Consider the following 18,682-nt stretch of genomic DNA (forward strand, 5'->3'; position numbering starts at 1 on the left):
TGCCAAGTTCAGTCCATACTGAGGGCACATGTCTTGAGAGTGCACGCTGTAGCTGCACTGACAAAGGGACATGTAGGAGGAGATGTATGAAGGCAACAGACAAAGAAGTGATTTAAAGATGAAAATGTACCAATGTGAGAGTCTGTGTGAAGTTAATGACCAGTGAATACAGGGTGCAATGATGGATACAGCCAGTTATGAGTCTTAGCGAACCATGATAGACGGCCTCCAATTTAACTTTGTTTACACTGAGTGCATACCCGCATTTTAGAATTGCATTTCAGCATATCTGGGAAACTATTGGCTCAATAAAACAGCACCGTTTCATATAGTTCAGGATAACCCTTCATACTTTACAATGAGTAGCTTTTAAACCTGCAGATTGTGAACTGTTTTATTATTTTAAAAAAAATGTGTTGCTTATCTCAGTTGCATTTATACTAGTGCCATTTCGATAAAGAAAAATTATTAAAATGTAGCCACCAATTTGTAGTGCAAATATTGACAAGTTATCTTGGTGCAGAATTGTGGCATTTTGCCCCGCCCACCTCCTCGTTCCCTATTGGTTCTTTTGTTTATCAATCAAACCGGAGTCATGAAGGTGTTGTTCGGTTGTATTTTGACAGGTACAATGATGTCTCCGGCCAGGGGGCAACGGCGGCTAACAACGGTCACCGCTTTAGTTTGTTTCTTTAGTAGTTTTTACAGTTAAATGGAATGCCGCTTAGCTTTGGTTCGTTGCCCTCTCGACGGCTGCGCAAGACTGAGAGAGCCTAAGACGTTGGATGTAGCTTAGCAGCCTGCTAGCCTGTTCTGAAAGGAAGCCATTGTTTGAGTTGTTGGCTATCATCATGGCAACGAAAGCGTCGACTAGACTGGCTTACTGGTAAGTGTGTTTTAACAAAAACACAATCAAATGCAGATATATGTTTATTAAAAAGAGCTATGTTTTGGATATTTTCGTGCTAGCTAACGCAAGACTGAAATCGCAATGACACAAGCTGAACTCCATCTCTGTTAGCTTCATGTCCTAGCCTGTAGCTTTTGCTTTGCTGCGGTCATACTTTGCTCCACGGGTTAAATACTGCCAAGAAATTTGGTGGATACAGTTGTTTATATATTTGAGAGCAAACCTTTCTTTTAGAGGTGTGGTTCTGGTTGCAGAATATCTGCATCCCCGGCCTCTTCCCAACACAGAAATCACAGAAAGTAGATTTTTTTTGTGTGTGTGTGCTTTTTTCCACACGAGTGCGTTCATCTCCTTATCTAGCTCACCTTCCATAACGGAAGAAAAATTATAAGTATCAATTTTCCCTAAAATCAACGCTATTTTGAGTAGTTTGTGTGAATTTCACCGTATGTTATGCCGTTTGTGTTTTTACTCTTATTTTTCAAGCTTTATAGTCATATGTGCTTGTAATCCCTTGTTTCTTCAAAAGGTTAATTTAAAAAAAAAGTGGTTTATTGTGGTCATAGCTGCAAGCCCTCAATCAAATTTCCCAGTATTGTAGTTAAATTGGTAAAGAGCTTTAGTAATGATTAAAATAGTGACTCTCGTGTTAATTTTCTCAGTCTGTTGATAGGAAATATATAATGTTGTTCATGAGAAATTTGCAACATCTATTTTTTTACTCTTTTGCTGTAAGTGAGAGAAAAGCATGCACCTTTGAACCATACAAACATATGAATGCATACCAAGTTGGACTAGGTTATTCATAGTACACAGTTTTTATAATTTGAAATTTACATTTGAAAATTGCATATTATTATCAACAGTATATAATTTGTATTGACCAGTTATTGCTTTAAATCATGTTTGTATTAGCCAAGGACAGGTCAAACTAGGCGTGCTTGTGGCTAATGTGTGTATGAGCCATTTCACAGATACCGCCATCTTTGTTTAGCTCAAAGAGTTGTATGACTTGATCAAGTGTGAAAATGGGTCCTGGAGATTGATGTTCTGTGTATATAAGCAGCAATGATTGCAGATTCAAGAACAAGTAAGAATATATGAAATAATGAAGACTTTTGGTAGAAGAGTACACTCAATCATCCAGGTAAATAAGTTAAATTGTGTCCAGATTACTCGATTTTAACTTTTTTGTGAAAACCTGGTAGTTGCACTGAGGTCCATGATAAATATGTTGATCAGCGATCTTGGCCATGTTTCAAATTTTTTTGCCTACAGATTATTTTGGCCACTTAATATTACAAAAGATATAAGTATGGACTACCTTAAGTAGTTATTGATTAGGCCCCTTTAAGTGTTACTTGCAATGTACTATATATACCGGTACTCTATAGCCTGTAACTGAAAGCATATAAATAGTCAGCCAACGGTATCCCTATTTGCCCCATATGAATTAAAGTGGTTATTACTTTATTTCAATAAGTGATGCTGAAAACTTGAACACATCTATACATTTGTTTGCAGTTAATTAACAATAACATACACCACGCAGGAGGTTACAGACCACAATAAAAATGCATTTACCACCATTATAGCAAAAACACACTGACCAATTAATATTTATGCCAAATATGATGTGTAACAAAGAAGGACATTTTATACTCAGCATTTCTAGATTCATAGATGGGTTTGCCTCCAGATTATATGTTGGCTTGTCATTTTCGGTTTCCCGACATACAAGTATCATAACAGCACAAGTATGTCCTATCTCAGATTAGAAATGGGTAAATCACGAACCAACAAAAACTCTTTAAGCTGTGTAACAATCCAGTTTTCAACACTTGATAACATGTCCATCATTGACTTCACTGTCTGTTACCCCCAAACAATCCCATCAACTGTTGGGTTCCATATTCGGTAGATGGCGCTAAACAAAGATGGTGGTATCACAAAATGTTGGGAAATATTGGATGTGGGCAAAAATGCTATGTCATGCATCCCTGATAAATTCAGCTAGTCTTACTTACATCAGATACTGGTGTGGATAGTCTGACCTCCTCTTCTTACAGTTTCCCTGTATATTGTGCAGCACGTTCAAGTCAGGTGGCACACAAGATGATTGGTTTAAGGCTGTGCCCAGCCTCAGGACACTTTATACCTAAGATGTGCTTATATAACACACCTGATCTTGGATTTTAGCAAAGGCCTTTGATGCTCTGCTGAATGTTTTATGAGTGCCACTGAAAACGTGCCATGATTATACAGTAGCTACAAGTGGGGGAAAAAAAGTTATTCTTTAAATCCTATTTCAAACTTTCATATTGATAGTTTTTCCATTGTCTTCCTAAATGATGTCATCCATTTCTTTGTCCATTCATTCACAGTTGCCTATAGTTGTGGGTTACGTTAAAATTCTGAACAATAACTAAAGGGGTTAACAAATCTCAAGTAAGTTTGCTGCATGAGTTCAGCTAGGGAATGCAAAACCAGCTTTTATCACTACTTCAGTTCATGCTGTTTACTCTAAACATCAAACTGTTGAGACCAGTAATTATAACTGTTTCCTTTTTCTTGTCTTATCTTGCAGCTGAGGCCATCCTACATAATGTGTGGCAGTAGTGAGGCGAGTGAACGGTCCCCCTCTTTATCATCTTGGGTCAGCCTCCTCATTTCACCATCTTCCTAAAGTCTCTTTCCCAACTGGCCAAGATGACTAACAGGAAGGAGCCACCCTTCTTCAATGACGACAGCATGGGAACCTTTCAGTATAAGCTTCCTTTTTACGACACTATGGAGCTTTTCATAGAGACCCTGACAGGGACTTGTTTTGAGCTGCGCGTGTTGCCTTTTGAAGCTGTCATTTCAGTCAAAGCAAAGATCCAGAGGCTGGAAGGTACACAGCTCACTAATGTATAGTTTGCATTTTTTAGGCTGCCGTTGGGAAAATGTGCCCATTCATTTTTACAAGCCAAATATTTGCATTGAATGTGAAGTTAATGATGTAGGAGATATCTATTGATTTCAGACCTGAGATGACGAGCAAACTGCATGCCTACATCTTGTAATAATACTTGCTTTAACGGGCAGGAGAGAGCATAAATGTGTTCTGTTAAATAGCCAGTTTCCAAAGCAGTTCTCTGTTTTTCAAGCCTCCTGTATTAACTTGTATTCTCTCCAGTTTCACCTGAAATTTATTGACCACCATTGACACTGGGCTAGTTATTGGAATTTGGTTAAATTGTCATTAGAAAAAAAGATTTTATAACAAAAACTACAAATGTTTTCATTAAGGCATGTTGAGAATCATTTCAGTACTCTCACTGCTTTAGGGAAAAAATCTGACGTCTGAGCTGAGATGAGCTCAAGCTGGTTAAATTTTAATCTCTTTTTGGCTCACTAGCTTACCACACCAAAGTGCTGCACATTATATGTATGAGCTTACTACTGTGGTGTGCTAGTTTAAAATTTAGTGTCCCCCATTTATCGCTGGGGGTCCGTACCCTGAAGCCCCGCGATAAGTGAAAAATGAACTCTGCTCTCGGCCACGCCCACTTCTCTGCTGCAGAAGGGAGATCAACAGAGGAGGAAGTTTCTCCTGCAGTGTGGGCTGCACACAGGTGCAGCAGGTGCTAAATAATTTAAAACAATTAATTTTAAATAAAAATTCCCTGCCGATCGTGCGGCTCATCCATCAATCAGCCAATTGTTTCATGTCCAATCTTGTTTTGAAAAACCACGACAGAGTGAGTCAGCAAAAAATGAACCGTGAAGTAGCGAGGGATGGTGTAAGGGACTGGGCAGCCGACTCGGGGACCCGAAGGTCCTGGGTTCGATCGACGGTCATTGCGCATCTCATGGTGTCTCTGAGCAGGACACCTTATCCCCAGTTTCTCCCCGGGTGCTTTCTATAGTTGCCCACTGCTCCACCTGGTGGTGGATGGGTTAAAAGCAGAGAGCCAATTTCACCATTGTATGGGAACGTACAATGATGACAATACATAACACATTATAATTATTGTACTTAACATGCAACTCCGTGCCCTGTAATGTAATGGCTTGTCAAAGGTCCTGTCAATCTACTGGACAGGTTTTTAGTAGATTTTTTTTTTTAATCGCTTAACTTTGAATATTTTAGTAACGTAAAAATTATATTAATAGGTTGTTCAAATTCACTTTTTTAAACTGGTATGTCAAATAAAAAAGTCAGTCTGTTTAGACTGTTAATGCTTTACATAATAAATGTGTTCTATCACCCAAAGGAGGCATTTGATACACAACAGACTGCAAAACGTGTTCAAAGTTGTTGGAGTGTGAGGCATACATTTTATTTATTTATTCATTTGTTTATTTATGAGTTGTCTGCCTCCTCATGCACTAATATTTATGGCTTACCTCCAGCATAGAGTCAGTGGTTCTACTGACTGCAGGCATCAAAAGCTATTTGACCACACATCTCTCATTCCAATCATCCAATCAATAATTTTAGAGAACCTTCTCATATAAAAGTGTTTCATCACATTATTGGTTATTTTTAAATGCAGTTGAAACATAGCGTTCCAATTATCCTAATTGCGTTAATTTATTTGTCAGACTTTATTAATTGGTAACATTCTGCTACTTTTAAGTTATGTTTTTATTGATAATTATTATTTATTTTTTTGGCTATTTTAGCTGCCAATTGCATCTATTGTGAAGTTGGCACTTTTTCAGCCAATGTGTAGTTTTGTCTTTAGCGGCAGGCATGAATCATTTATCATGTTGTATTGATACTGTTTTCCTTGTTAGATTATATTAGATGGATGGATGGATGGATGGATGGATGGATGGATGGATGGATGGATGGAAACTTAATGAATGAAATCTGAACCCGTTCTTGTGAACTTGGGTTGTTTTCTCTCCTACCTTCTCTCTGACTGCATAAAGGTATCCCTGTTGCCCAGCAGCATCTTATCTGGAACAACGTAGAGTTGGATGACGATCACTGTCTACATGACTATGGGTAAATTAATTTCTCCCAACGCATCCTGCCTTTCAAAATCACGTATTTGAGCTTGCTGTCATGGAGGAACTGACTCTGATTACATGTTGTAGAGATGTAGAGACATGTGGGTCATATTTAGAGAGCTTGCTCTTCCTCTCTTGTCATTTTCTGGGCTGCAGAAATCACCCTCCAGTGCTCCACTGGCTGCAGATGGTGGTATTGTTATGAATTTTTGTCACTTAATTTTTCACTTGAACAGCCTCTTGAGAGATCTAACCAAACCCTTCTATCACACTGCAGCATGCTTTTAAAGTTCTAGATGCAGGGCTGGGGGGAGCAGTGAAGTGCTGTTTCAGGGCCATTTCCAGTCCTATACTCGAGTTTAGCTGAATCCGAAACTATCCCTTGAAATGCTTACTGTAGATCACAGTTGAAACATCTTGCACTTAAAGTAAATGTTTCCTGAACATACTTTATACACTGGATTAATATAGCATTCATGTTTCGGGCTGCATTAAGTATTCTTTGTGTGTTTGCAGCATTGCTGAGGGCTGCACGTTGAAACTTGTCTTAGCCATGAGGGGAGGCCCAATTAACACCAGAAGGGGTAAGAAGCATACCATATGTATTTTGTTCCAAATGTATAAATATATTTATTATGAATAAACTTCATAAAGTAAGCTGTTTCTTATTTTTAATGACACAATGTCCCTCTGTTTCTCTTTTTTCAGTAACTTTGGAGGATCCTATCAAGGAAGTGGCTGAACTTATGGAGAGCACAAAAGAGGACAGTTGGGAGAAAAATCTGACAAACAAGCAGGTCACTTTCGTGGTGTATCGTGAGGGTGACCAGTTAAACTTCTTTCGAGTGGTTGATAGGGGAGATGGTACAATGACCCCTTTATCTGAGTCCTTAAGGTTTGTATAATATAAATATTTTACTGCAATTGTGTTTTGTCCCTAACGCTTAAACTATGCACAAATAAATGGAAAGAAGTGTTGTTCCTTTGTAAACACAGAATTTTAATGTTGAACTGAAATTTGAATTAGAAAACTTTGAAATGAGCTTTTTCACAACCCATGAGACCAAATAGCTGTTTTTGGCTGCTGTGTTTTTAGCGGTGGCTCAGTGCACAATGCGCATACAGAGGAGGATGGAGAGAGTTCTGCAGCTGCACAGCAGAACCTTGAGAACTCTATTACCATGACCAAAATGAAGCTGCTCAAAGCCAAGATGGAAGATATGAATCTCAACAAAAAGGTACCCTGTGACTTACTGTATATATAAACATGACCTCCACAGAATAGTTATATTTCATTTGCTTCATATTTTATTTTTAATTTATAACTTTGTAAGTGAAATGTCTGTTAAATGAAAACATTTGTTAGGAACAAACACCATACTTGCATAAATTATACTGTAAAAACATTACCGGTAATAAAGTGAGGCTATAGGCAGTTTTGTGGCTACATTCAAATATTTGTGCTTTTAACTCTGATCAGGATGGAAATTTCTAATAAAGTACCTGCATTAATTCTACATGTGCAGATTGTTGAAGTTTCCAGACTTTTAGGGTGAATTTCTTAAAGTGTACAAGAAAAGGAAAAAAAAAAAAGTTTATCAAATAAAGCCCTTCTTATCTTAATTTTTCATTCAATCTTTATTTATACAGGTTAGTCCCATTGAGCCTCTGGGATAAATTAGTAATACATATAAATACATTTCCCAACCATTTTGCTGAGTGTAAATATTCTACTCCAATCTAAAACATAGATATTTACATTTATTTGTACTTTTGTTTTGTTTTGGCTCGTAATTAACCTCTTAAATTTATGAATGAAAGAACTGTTAATTACAATGTACAGGATGAGAAAATTTAAATATGTAAAACATTTGAGGTCCTTTTTTTAATATATATTTTGACCTTCTCTGTCTTGCAGAAGACTGCAAAGGTAAAGCCGCGAGCTCCTATTGGCCCCCATCCCAGTGGCAGCTTCTTTGGGCCTTCCAGCACACGGCACCATCACCGCCTCTTTCGCTCCCTCTCACAGATCAACCAGCCTTGGCAGACAAGTGCTCCACTACCTCCAATTGTAGACAATGAATCTATAGATCCCTCTCCTCCCCCCACAGCTTCGACCTCTTCTCATTTCACAATCCCTAGACGGTCGCCTCCTTCTTTCTTGTCGCCTTCTTGCTACATGCTGCAGGAGGAGGAACCATGGGAGACGTACTCATCCTTTGCAAAAATCCTTCCTCCTCCCAAAGTGTCTCGAATGGACTTGGGCAGCAAGTTGATGAGAGACTGCGTTTATCCTCAGCTTCCACCACTGTGCAGCAGGGCCCCACCTGAACCCCCCTTTGACACAGCGGAGCCTTCAAGGGAGCTGGTCAGGCTGGGTTTATTAGAGGAGCCTGTAGGGCTTGTGGCACCGACACAGCCTGGTGCATCATTCGGGGACTTGTCAGACCCTCTAAGACTTGATGTTTCTATCCAGCATGAGGGGGGTTGTCAACCCATTGATGTCGGGACTCCGCACCAGCTGCCACACTCCCCCTCTCCAATAAGTCCCTGGACACTTGGCACAAGTGATGCACTCACCAGCAGAACTAATGAAACACAGCTTGGCACATCGGTGCATATCAGCCCTCCTTCTCCATTAACGGCCTCCACCTCCCCATCAGCTTCAACCAGACTGCTGTCTCAGCCTTTTGATTCCCCACTTTTACTGTCTAACCTACAAGCACAATCCTCAGTAAAGCCTGGCAGCACACCCCCTCATCCACCAGCCTCCATGTCATCTCATCCGCCACGCCGTCGCGGTGTTAAAGTAGAGTCACCGGGTAAACGACCAGAACTCATTTCTAAGAGAGAAGCAAGAGGCATCACCAAAATTGCAAACCAGGCCTGTAAAGAGCCACTGGGGTCTCTGAACAACGCTGAGCTCTTGGCTTCTCTCTCCACAAGAGCTCCAGACAACAGCCTTGGAGAGAGTCTGGGATTTGCACTGACTTTGCCTCCTGCTGCCTCAGGACAGGGCAGCCTTGGCTCCAGGCTGCCATCCATTTCTCCTAATAAATTTCTTCAGGATGATCCCATTCGACAAATGTCACCGTTGCGCCGAGCAGTATCATCTTACAGGGTGAGCACAAAGACTGTATGTAACTGCCATGTCTAGATGTGTGAAATATGATCATTTTGTATTTAATGTTTGTAATTTGCTCTTTAAAGAACTTTTTAGTTAGCATTTGTTATCGTATAACCACACACACACACTTTTCGTCCTTTAACTTGCAGTGTTTGACACTTCATGAACCGTGGCACACTCGGAAACTACACATATTTGGTGGCACACGTTTTCTTTTAGTTGATGTGATGTTGTTGTTTTTCTCCTTAACAGAAATAATAATGGCTGTGATTTGTATTACTCCATGTGTTAAACTTTGCTCTGTAGGTTTTATTTTTTTTTAATTGTTTGGCTCTAAAATTATCCATATTGCTTTGTTTTCAGACCAGCAACTGTCTTGTGTCGTCTGGGGGAGTCACGACGTCTTCATTTGGGGCTATAGGTAAAGATAACACACAGAAGTTGCTAAGTCTTCTTGTTAATTAATAAATCAGTTTTTAACAATAATGGGTGAAATGTACAGATACACTTTACATCCATCCATTATCTTTACCCACATCTTCCTTTCTGGGTCACGGGGGTTGCTGGTGCCTGTGTAAGAGGCGGGGTACTCCCCCTGGCTACCCTAGATGGCAGCCCTCTGCTTTACACAGAGCATTTCAGTGATCTGTGGTTGCAGGAAGAGCATCTGACATAAAAATTATTGCCAGATCTACAGCAGCCCCTGACTGCAGCGAGCCAAAGCAGCAGCCGAAAGGAAAATTAAAAAAAGACCCGTTTTAGTGGGAGCAATACATAAACAATTCTTAATTAAAATTAAGTTTAAAGCTTTTAGCTGACATATTTTTTTTTCTCAGGACTTTGCAAAAACCTGCCAGGCTGTATTATTATTATTATTATTATTATTATTATTATTGTTGTTGTTGTTGTTGTTGTTGGTACCACTTTACAATAAGGCTCCCTTTATAGATGGCTAATAAATAGTTTATAGAAATGTTATTAATTCCTCTATAAACACTTTATAAATCATTAGGAATTGTTTATTATGCATTAATTAAGGGTGACAGAGACCAAACTGACCAGTTTCTTGCCAAATAATGATCCAAATCTGTTCACCTATATATTTCATCTAGAGTTGTTATATAAAACATTTCAGACTAAGTTACTACCTTGTGAGCACAATAATCATTTATAAATTTTATTTTTAGGATATAATATTAGTTCTAGATATCTATAATGCAGTGATAAAGTACAATATTATATCCTAAAAAATAGGTTTACAAATGCTTATTGTGATTACAAGGTAGTAACTTAGTCTAAAATATTTATATAACAACTCTAGATTAAATATATAGGTGAACAAATTTGGATCACTATTTGGCAAGAAACTGGTCAGTTTTGTCTCTGTCACCCTTAATTAATGCATAATAAGCAGTTATTAATGATTTATAAAGTGTTTATTGAGGAATTAATAACATCAATAAACTATTTATTAGCCATATATAAAGGGAGCCTTATTGTAAAGTGGTACCTTGTTGATGATGTTGTTGTTGGTTGTTGTTGTTATTATTATTATTATTATTATTATTATTATTATTATTATTAGTATTATTATTACAGACCAAACAATGACAAAGAAAATCCTGTTTCCTGATTTTTGGAAATGAACCATATTAGGTTGTATCTATTCTTATGTGACAGGAAGGTTTTCTTATTTAGCTTAATTTATTTTTTTTAACTGGTTCATCTAGTTTGAACCCAATTACCAACACATGTTTACGAAAAGTATCACAAAGTCCATTTACAACCTGTTTGATTTTTCAAAGTTCAGTTGAACTGTTGACGCTACAGGAAGGCCCCAAAAAAAGATATGAGTAGAACAGGCTGTTCTGGAGGAATCGTTTTTACAGCAAGAATACGGTAATTGAACTGGACCAACTAATGAAGGCTTAGGTTGAGCAAAGAGACTTAGTTGTACCCTAAATCTTTGCCATGTTAACCAAACTTGTGTAGATAAAATGTTCCATTTGCCTTCAGGCACTCCAACGTACCACTTACCTCCAGTCAAAGCCCCCACTGGCACCAAGAAAAAGAGCTCCAAGCACTGCTTCCATTGTGGTAAAAAGACTGGGCTGGCCACCAGCTACGAATGCAGGTACACTTTTTAAATTCATGCTTACTGATCAACTTTACTTAAAAAAATTTAAAAAGATTTAATTTTATCTTTGACCTTGTTCACTTTGACTTCCTGCCATATCTTGAACAAAAATTATTTCTTGTTCTCCATCAAGTTACTAACTTTATCGAAATTGCCACCGTCCTACGGCACGAGTACATACTGTACTCTTCTCTGGGCCCTGCTTCGGGTGCTCGCATTAAATCTAATCTACAACAGCGAGTATCTTTTAACATTGATTATGTACTGAATCTGTAGCCTGAGTAATGTGTTTTATTCTATTTTTTTATTTATTTAACCTTTTTTTACACAGGTAGTCTGAGTCACGAGGACTCCTTTTCAACAGAGACCTGTTTTAGACAGACAACATATAGAGTACAGACAATATACAACAATATAAAGCTATTAAAATAAAAGTAGTGTTATACAAATAATAAAACCAAGCTGCCATATAAAACAACATAAAATACTGAAAACAAGAACATATATTTGCTTAGATTTTTATAATGACCTTATCACGTTTAAATTCCCTTAAAGCAATCAAAGTGGACGGCCTCAGATCTTGTTGCAAGCTGTTCCAGGAGCAGAGTAAGAAGAGGTCTTTGTACCGAGTTCAGTCCGTAGTGATGGAACGCTGCAGGTAATGATGGCCTGAGAGCGCACGCTGTAACTGCACTGACAACGTCACATGGGAGGAGATATAAGAAGGCAACAGACCAAGGAGGGATTTTTAGATGAACATGTACCAGTGTGAGAGCCTGTGTGGAGTTAATGATGACCAACTGAGTACAGATTGCAGTGATGGGTACGGTAGTTACAACCATTTATTAATCTTAGCACACCGTGATAGACAGCATCCAACTGGGCCTGTCGCGATAAACATGGTCAATTAAAATGAGGTTGATAATTTTAATTTATCTGGTTTATTTTTTCTTCATGTCTTTCTACTGAAGACACTGGATGACAAAAGGCTTAACTCCAGTACTCTTCACTGACCCCTCTCTAAAATGGGAGTTGGTTTCAAAGTCGAACTCAGCAGCAGCAATGTGGGAGCACTTCAGATTCAAACCAAACGACCAAGTTGAACCACTGAACCTTTGCGAGCCGGCATGTCGCATTTGTCATAACCAACCTGCACCTAAAGCACAATCATCCAAAGCAGTTCTCCCAGCTGGGGAAAAAAAACTACAACCGGTGGGCCGTCTATAGTGTGCACTTTTTGTTTATAAAACTTGACAGTTTTTTCCGTCTTTTCTATATAAAACTAATTATTAATATTATTGTTTGAAGGGCAGTTTAGTTTACAGACAATACAGATTATTTTAGTTGAATGTAGTTTTTAATTTCCTTTTTTTTTTTTTTTGGTAATATTTAGTTTTTATTCAAGTGCGTTTTTTTGTTAACGGAGACTGAGAGTCCATTTCATTTTTGTTTTTGGTTGTTTTGTTTATTTTGTGTTCCAGTTCCAGTGTTAAGTGTTCTTTTGAAATTAAAGTTTATTAATCTTTGAGAGGATGCACTTGCGTTATCGTGTCATTATCATTACATTAGTTTAAAACGGTCTCCAAACAATATTATCGTTTATCGTTATAATTTCTGAGATAATTAATCGCCCAGCAAAATTTATCGTGACAAACCCACATCCAACATCTGCGAGGAGCTGTCAGAGGCGTTCATGTAAATAATGTCACCATAATCAATGTCTGGTATGAAAGTTGCAGCTACAAGGTGTTTCCTAGCATTCAGAGATAAACGGCCTCGATTTCTGAAAGAGAAACCCAGTTCCCATTTCAGTTTCTTTATGAAGTTTTCAACGTGTGCTTTAAAAGAGACGTGCTTCAATTAAAATTCCCAAGAATTTGTAAGAATCCATAAACCCAATGCATGGATGAGATGGGAGGAAGGACTGCTGGCACCAACTTCCTGTTTGAAAACAACATCCCATTGGTTTTATCAGCATTTAGCACCAGTTGGAGATGGAGCAAGTCTGACTGGATTAGTTTAACAAATCAAAAAGATATTTGAAGTTTAACTTTGAAGTGAAGCTTAGAAAGTGAACAGGGATTGAAGTGACATTTATGCCCAGAAAAATGGTTTGATGGCTTAAAATAATGTTTGGCAATGGAGGAGCAATGTTGTTTATAAAGCTGCAGAGCGTATACGATAGATGAAACATCATTTATTTATTTTATTTCTTAACTACACTTTAAAATGTATTTCTTTCTTTCAGATGTGGTCACAACTTCTGTGCCGCCCACCGTTACGCTGAGACTCACGACTGCACTTACGACTACAAGACTGCTGGACGGCGGTTTCTGCACGAGACCAACCCTCTTATCAGCGCTCCGAAGCTGCCTAAGATCTAGACCCAACAACCCTCGCTGGTCACACGGGGCAAACTGGGAACAATGACAAGTCCAACTAACCCGATGGAAATAAGGTTCTGACACCACTGTGTCCTTTTTCTGAGAGAATCAGCCAAGTTTGCTTAAACTTTCAATAAATATTCTGTAAAATTAAGTGTGAACAAATGTCCTTTGTGTTTAACTAGCTGTTTTTGTATTTAAAAATTTGCATGTGCGTAGGTAGGTTTTACTAAATATATTTGCTGCACGTATTTTTTTTTTGTTTGTTTTTTTTAATATAGGGATTGCTGTTGACTTCATCTGACAAGTCTTTTTAACAGATGCACTTTAGAGCTATATTTATACATCTAACGTTTCTTCTTGACTGTAAAGGCTGCATACATTTCTGTGCTCATCTATCAAAGTGTCGATATTATCCAGATTTTTATATTCCGTGCTTCTAAACGCCTTTTCTTAACTGGGCACATACGTTGAAACATAACAAATGACGTTTTTCCTTTAACAGAACTGTACTGAAATGCTTAATATTTATTAATAACACAATTTATTTAAATTAAAGGTTGGTTTTTGAAATAGTAAGTATGCAATGTGTGTACGTGTGAATGTCAGTAATGTGTCCTTATTGAATAAACTATTAGGATGGGGTGGGGGGGTAAGGTCATGGTATTTGTGTCTATAATAAGGCAGCTGCCATAAAAAATGACTTTTCTTGGTTGTTTTTTTTTTTTTTTCATTTTTTTTTTATTTTATCTGCTCAGTTGTTGCAACAAAAAAAAAAGACTTAATGCTGGTTAAGTTTCTACAGGGGTTTAATCTAATAAAGTTTCTTGCCATACATGTGTTTTCTAGTCTTTGTTACATTTTACACTTGTCTAACATTAAGCATCTAACTGGAATTTTTTTGAGTTGATGTTGAAGGAAATTGTTGATTTCATCTTTTTATAAAAGAAAGCGCTATAATTTCTTCTGATTTGAAGTGTCCTCGAGGCTCGCAGTTTCTGTTCCTCATTACAGGCACGTCGAGGGCGTCACTTCTCACTCTTACAAGTTTTCCTTGAACTGCTGTGATGGGAAACGGTTTCTCCAAACTTGAGCATGCACTAAACCTGTCAACTGGAACTCCTTTCTTAAGCATTGCCAGAGGTGGCCATCTTGTCAGGTGCTTCCTTCATTAATGAGGTAACGATGGCAAACTCACCAGTCCACTAGCTTCATCTCTATTAACCGTATGTTAAAGGCAACAATGGATCAGTTTCCATGTACCAGTAAATATTAGATTTAGCCTATAGAACTTGAAAGTCTTTGCCATATTCGTGAACATTTAAAGGTCAAAGATCATCAAACTAACATGCTATGGGGATAATATAGTACCATAGTTTTAGTCCTCTGGAAAGTACAAGCGGCATTAGCTCAAAAGTGTTGTGAACATATAATTACTTGTGGAAAGTTTTATAACGATCTGTCCTGTGCTTCATGAGAGATTTTGCTAACAGACACACAAACAATCAATTTGCCTTGCATTGGCTGGCAATGCTTTTAAAGACCAATCATTTAGTTCTGACAGAACTTGAAGATTTTCCAATAAACAAACTTCACATTTGAAATTTACTCAAACTTTGAGATAGCAGTGTTTATAGTCTGTCAGGGAGGATGAGAATGTTTTCAAATGTGTATTTAAACTTTGAAATAAAAGTGAAGGCGCCACTTTATTATTCGCTCCTTCCAGCCTGAATGCTGGAGCCGTGCGTCAGACAAACCTTGACCTGAGAGACAGCTCTGCGTCTTCGTCTCCTCTGTCCTCCTCCATGCTGTCTGCCTTTGATCCACCATAATTGGGCAGAAGGTATCGCTGAAACGCTGCTGCTTTTCTCCAGGCACATAAATGCATCTCAACACGGTGGAGATAACTGTTTTTTTTTTTTTATTCCTCTGAATGTTTTTTTTTAAGTAATTCATGCTAATTTATGTCAAACTTCAAGAGAAGCCAGTAATGGAAGTGAGATTTTTTTTTTTTATCGTCTGTGCAAGTGGCAAAATATAATTTGGTTTGTGATCACATACCTGTATCAGTTTAGGGAATGATTTATGCTGAGTGGTCATCAAATATTATCCTGGCAAAGCCATCAACAAAAATGAGAACGTTTCTAAGAATCTACTTTTACAGGTTTTTATTGCAGCATGTTGGTGTGTTTGTTTGCAGACATTAAAGCGCTGCTGTTGGTTATTGCAGCCACCCCCACCCCCCCCCACACACACACACAAAATAACTCCTTTTTTTATTCTCTTAATCGTCAGCATAAGTGGAGACTTTGTTGGATTTCCAGTCTTTGTGCATTTTGTCTACTTTCAAAATTGCTGCGTCTTATTTACAGACTGAAATCTGTTTTATTATTGTGAACATTGTTTTTGGGGAAAAATGTTCCTGTTAACTGCAAGTTTAATTAGTATATATATATATATATATATATATATATATATATATATATATATATATATATATATATATAAGAAGTCTGACTGATCCTTAGTCTTAATCTTCAACAGGACAAGGAGTCTAAACATGCAGCCAGTGTCTTTATGATTTATTTTCAGCTTCAAGAAGAGCACAGATACCTGGGAGTGATGGTTTACATCACTTACATACAAAATCTAAGGATTTAACAGTGTTTTCCAGCTTTTGCAATCCGCTTTCAACATCATCCAGTCGGATTTGTTCCGTCTCAAACTTGTCCTAAATCTCAAACTTGTCCTAAACGCCAACAAAACCAAAGGGATGTTTTCAAACAGGAAGTCAGTCCCTGTAGTTCTTCTTTCAATTTTATCCTTGAAACGTGCTCCTATTGCATTTGTCAATTCTTTTAAGCTCCACGTGGAAAACTTGGTAAAGAAGCTGAAAGTTAAACTGGGTTTCTTTTTCAGAAATAGATCTTGTCTAATTCTGAATGCTAGGAAACACCTTGTAACTGATTGTAACCTTGATTCATAACTGGCTGTAACTACCACACCCAACACTGCACCCTGTATTTAACTGGACATTATTAACTTCACACAGACTCTCTCACTGGTATATTTTCATCTTTAAATCACTTCTTGGTCTGCTGCCTTCATACATCTCCTCCTACATGTCTCTGCGTGAGTGCAGCTACAGCGTGCGCTCTCAGGACATCATTACCTGCAGTGTTCCCTCAGTGAGGACTGAACTAGGCAAAAGAGCCTTCTCCTACTCCGCTCCTGTTTCCTGGAATATCTTACAAAAAGATCTGAAGCTCTCGACCTTGACCTCTCTAAGTGGCTTCAAACAATTAAGTTCGTGGCAAGAACCAATGCAGACATGTTCCTGTTTGTAGTTTTCTACATCGCCTTACAACCTAGCTGTTTTTTCTTACTATTTTTTAATACCATTTTATTTTCACTTGTTATTCTCAATGTGTACGCATCCTTTATGATTGTCTACTGTTGTCATCACTCTTTGTTAACATCAGGTCTCTCTTGTAAATGAGTCTCCGAGGCTCAGTGGGATTAACCTTTAATAAATAAAGGTTGAATGAAAAATTTGATCCAGACTGTGTTTACAGTAGATTTGTGAGTCGTTCTCCAAAATGTCTGGGACTATACTGAGTTCCTTGAAAACCTTTGTGCAGGTTGAACTGGTTTAATTCAGGCGTCTCTTATTGAAGTGTTGAACTTTAAAACTTGTTGGAAATAACCAAGCTGAGTCAGCATGCATCTGTGCGTTCAGGGCCGAGAGACGAGCACTACCTGTCTGGCAAGGTCGGAATTCCAAATAAGAAAGCAGGAAGGGAAGTGTGAGGAAAGTCGAGAGGGTTTTTATTAAAATACTTTCACTTTTAACCTCACCTCCTGACAGAACAACTGACCTGCCTGTCAACCTTCCATGTTAGCGTTTCGTTTCTTTCTCTCTTTTTGATTTGTTGTGAGGCCTGTTGACTGAACTTGTCAGACTCCTGTTACACCATCCAGTCCTGCCAGTCTGACGAACACGCCCGGCTCTAAGCTGCTCCAGGAGTAACTCTAGAGGTCTGTTGTTGGCCTATCAGCCGTGCTCAGAGGACTTTACTGAATGTGAGCGTACCCTCCTGTGACTGGTTTCTTTCTACTTTAACATCTGAATAGGCAAAAGGCTGTTTTAGTATTGAAGTAGAGAACTGCTGCTCTCATACCGCCTACATGTTTCATATTTATCACATGAATCTCCCAGTCATGCAGCGTGACACCCTGCTGTATCGCTCTGACGCAGAAACATGCATGACAATTTAAGGTGCCCACTCGTTCCAGACCGGGCACAGAAGCGCCCTTGTCCAGCCTTAAGGACATTGTGGCGGTCTGGGCACCAGTAATAAACCCAAACACAATGACAGGTCTCAAAGAGACAGAGCTGGGGCTCTGAGTCAGCAGAAGATAAGTGAGCCCCTCCCGACATAATGCACTGAGTAAAGGGCTCTCGGTGTGGAGTTACAGGACGTGTGGGGATTCACTTGAGTTAGCTGACAATACACTGCAGGCCATTCATAATTTGAAATAATGACCGAGCATCAGGGATTGTAAAGTCTGAAAAGCTTGTATTATATGTTTTATTTCCATGTTCAAACCTGACTAACTTTATAGTAAGGAATATATTGGAGGCCCGTTTTAATTATTGTGAATATGAACTGATGCCATTTAGAAGGTCTGCTATTGTCACTTCAAATCCAAAGTCACCTAAGCAGTCTGCAAGGAAGAAAACATTGTTTGCCCATGTGGAACTTTTTTGAACCATAACTACAAGTTGTAGCAGTGGTGCCTCCAGAAATGTTTTATTGGGGTGGCCATGTGGGGGTCCCTACACTGTAGCTCCTGAGGTGGCACACTAAATGTCAGAACAGGATTTCAGGAGCTATGCAAAGTTGTTGTTGTCTTGTAAAGGTTGTTGGTATGTTGATTGTAAATAAATGGATTAATAACAGCAATAGAGGTGCTAGGGAATCACCTTCTGATTTACACGGGTTTATGTTAGTTTATTTATTTACAGTTGATGATACTTCTTAACAAAAGCACAGTCATTACTCATGACACTGTATATATATATATATATATATATATATATATATATATATATATAT

At 38.3% G+C, this 18,682-nt stretch overlaps 1 protein-coding gene across 2 annotated transcripts; it reads left to right on the forward strand.

The window, feature by feature from the left end:
* Positions 1 to 3,564: 3,564 nt before the first annotated feature.
* On the forward strand, positions 3,565 to 13,671 carry zfand4 (zinc finger, AN1-type domain 4). Of its 2 annotated transcripts, none has more exons than XM_037685692.1 (9): positions 3,565 to 3,803; positions 5,834 to 5,909; positions 6,431 to 6,498; positions 6,623 to 6,809; positions 7,011 to 7,152; positions 7,833 to 9,035; positions 9,405 to 9,462; positions 11,058 to 11,175; positions 13,427 to 13,671. In XM_037685692.1, exons 1-9 carry the CDS (start codon positions 3,620 to 3,622, stop codon positions 13,560 to 13,562), a joined length of 2,172 nt encoding a protein of 723 aa, XP_037541620.1. In that variant the 5' UTR covers positions 3,565 to 3,619; the 3' UTR covers positions 13,563 to 13,671. The 2 variants fall into 2 exon arrangements, with proteins under 2 accessions (XP_037541620.1, XP_037541629.1); XM_037685701.1 differs by lacking the exon at positions 13,427 to 13,671 and adding an exon at positions 11,734 to 11,886.
* Positions 13,672 to 18,682: the final 5,011 nt, after the last annotated feature.

This window comes from Nematolebias whitei, chromosome 1, assembly GCF_014905685.2.
Source record: "Nematolebias whitei isolate Nwh7 chromosome 1, NemWhi1, whole genome shotgun sequence".
Classification (NCBI taxonomy): Eukaryota; Metazoa; Chordata; class Actinopteri; order Cyprinodontiformes; family Rivulidae; genus Nematolebias; species Nematolebias whitei.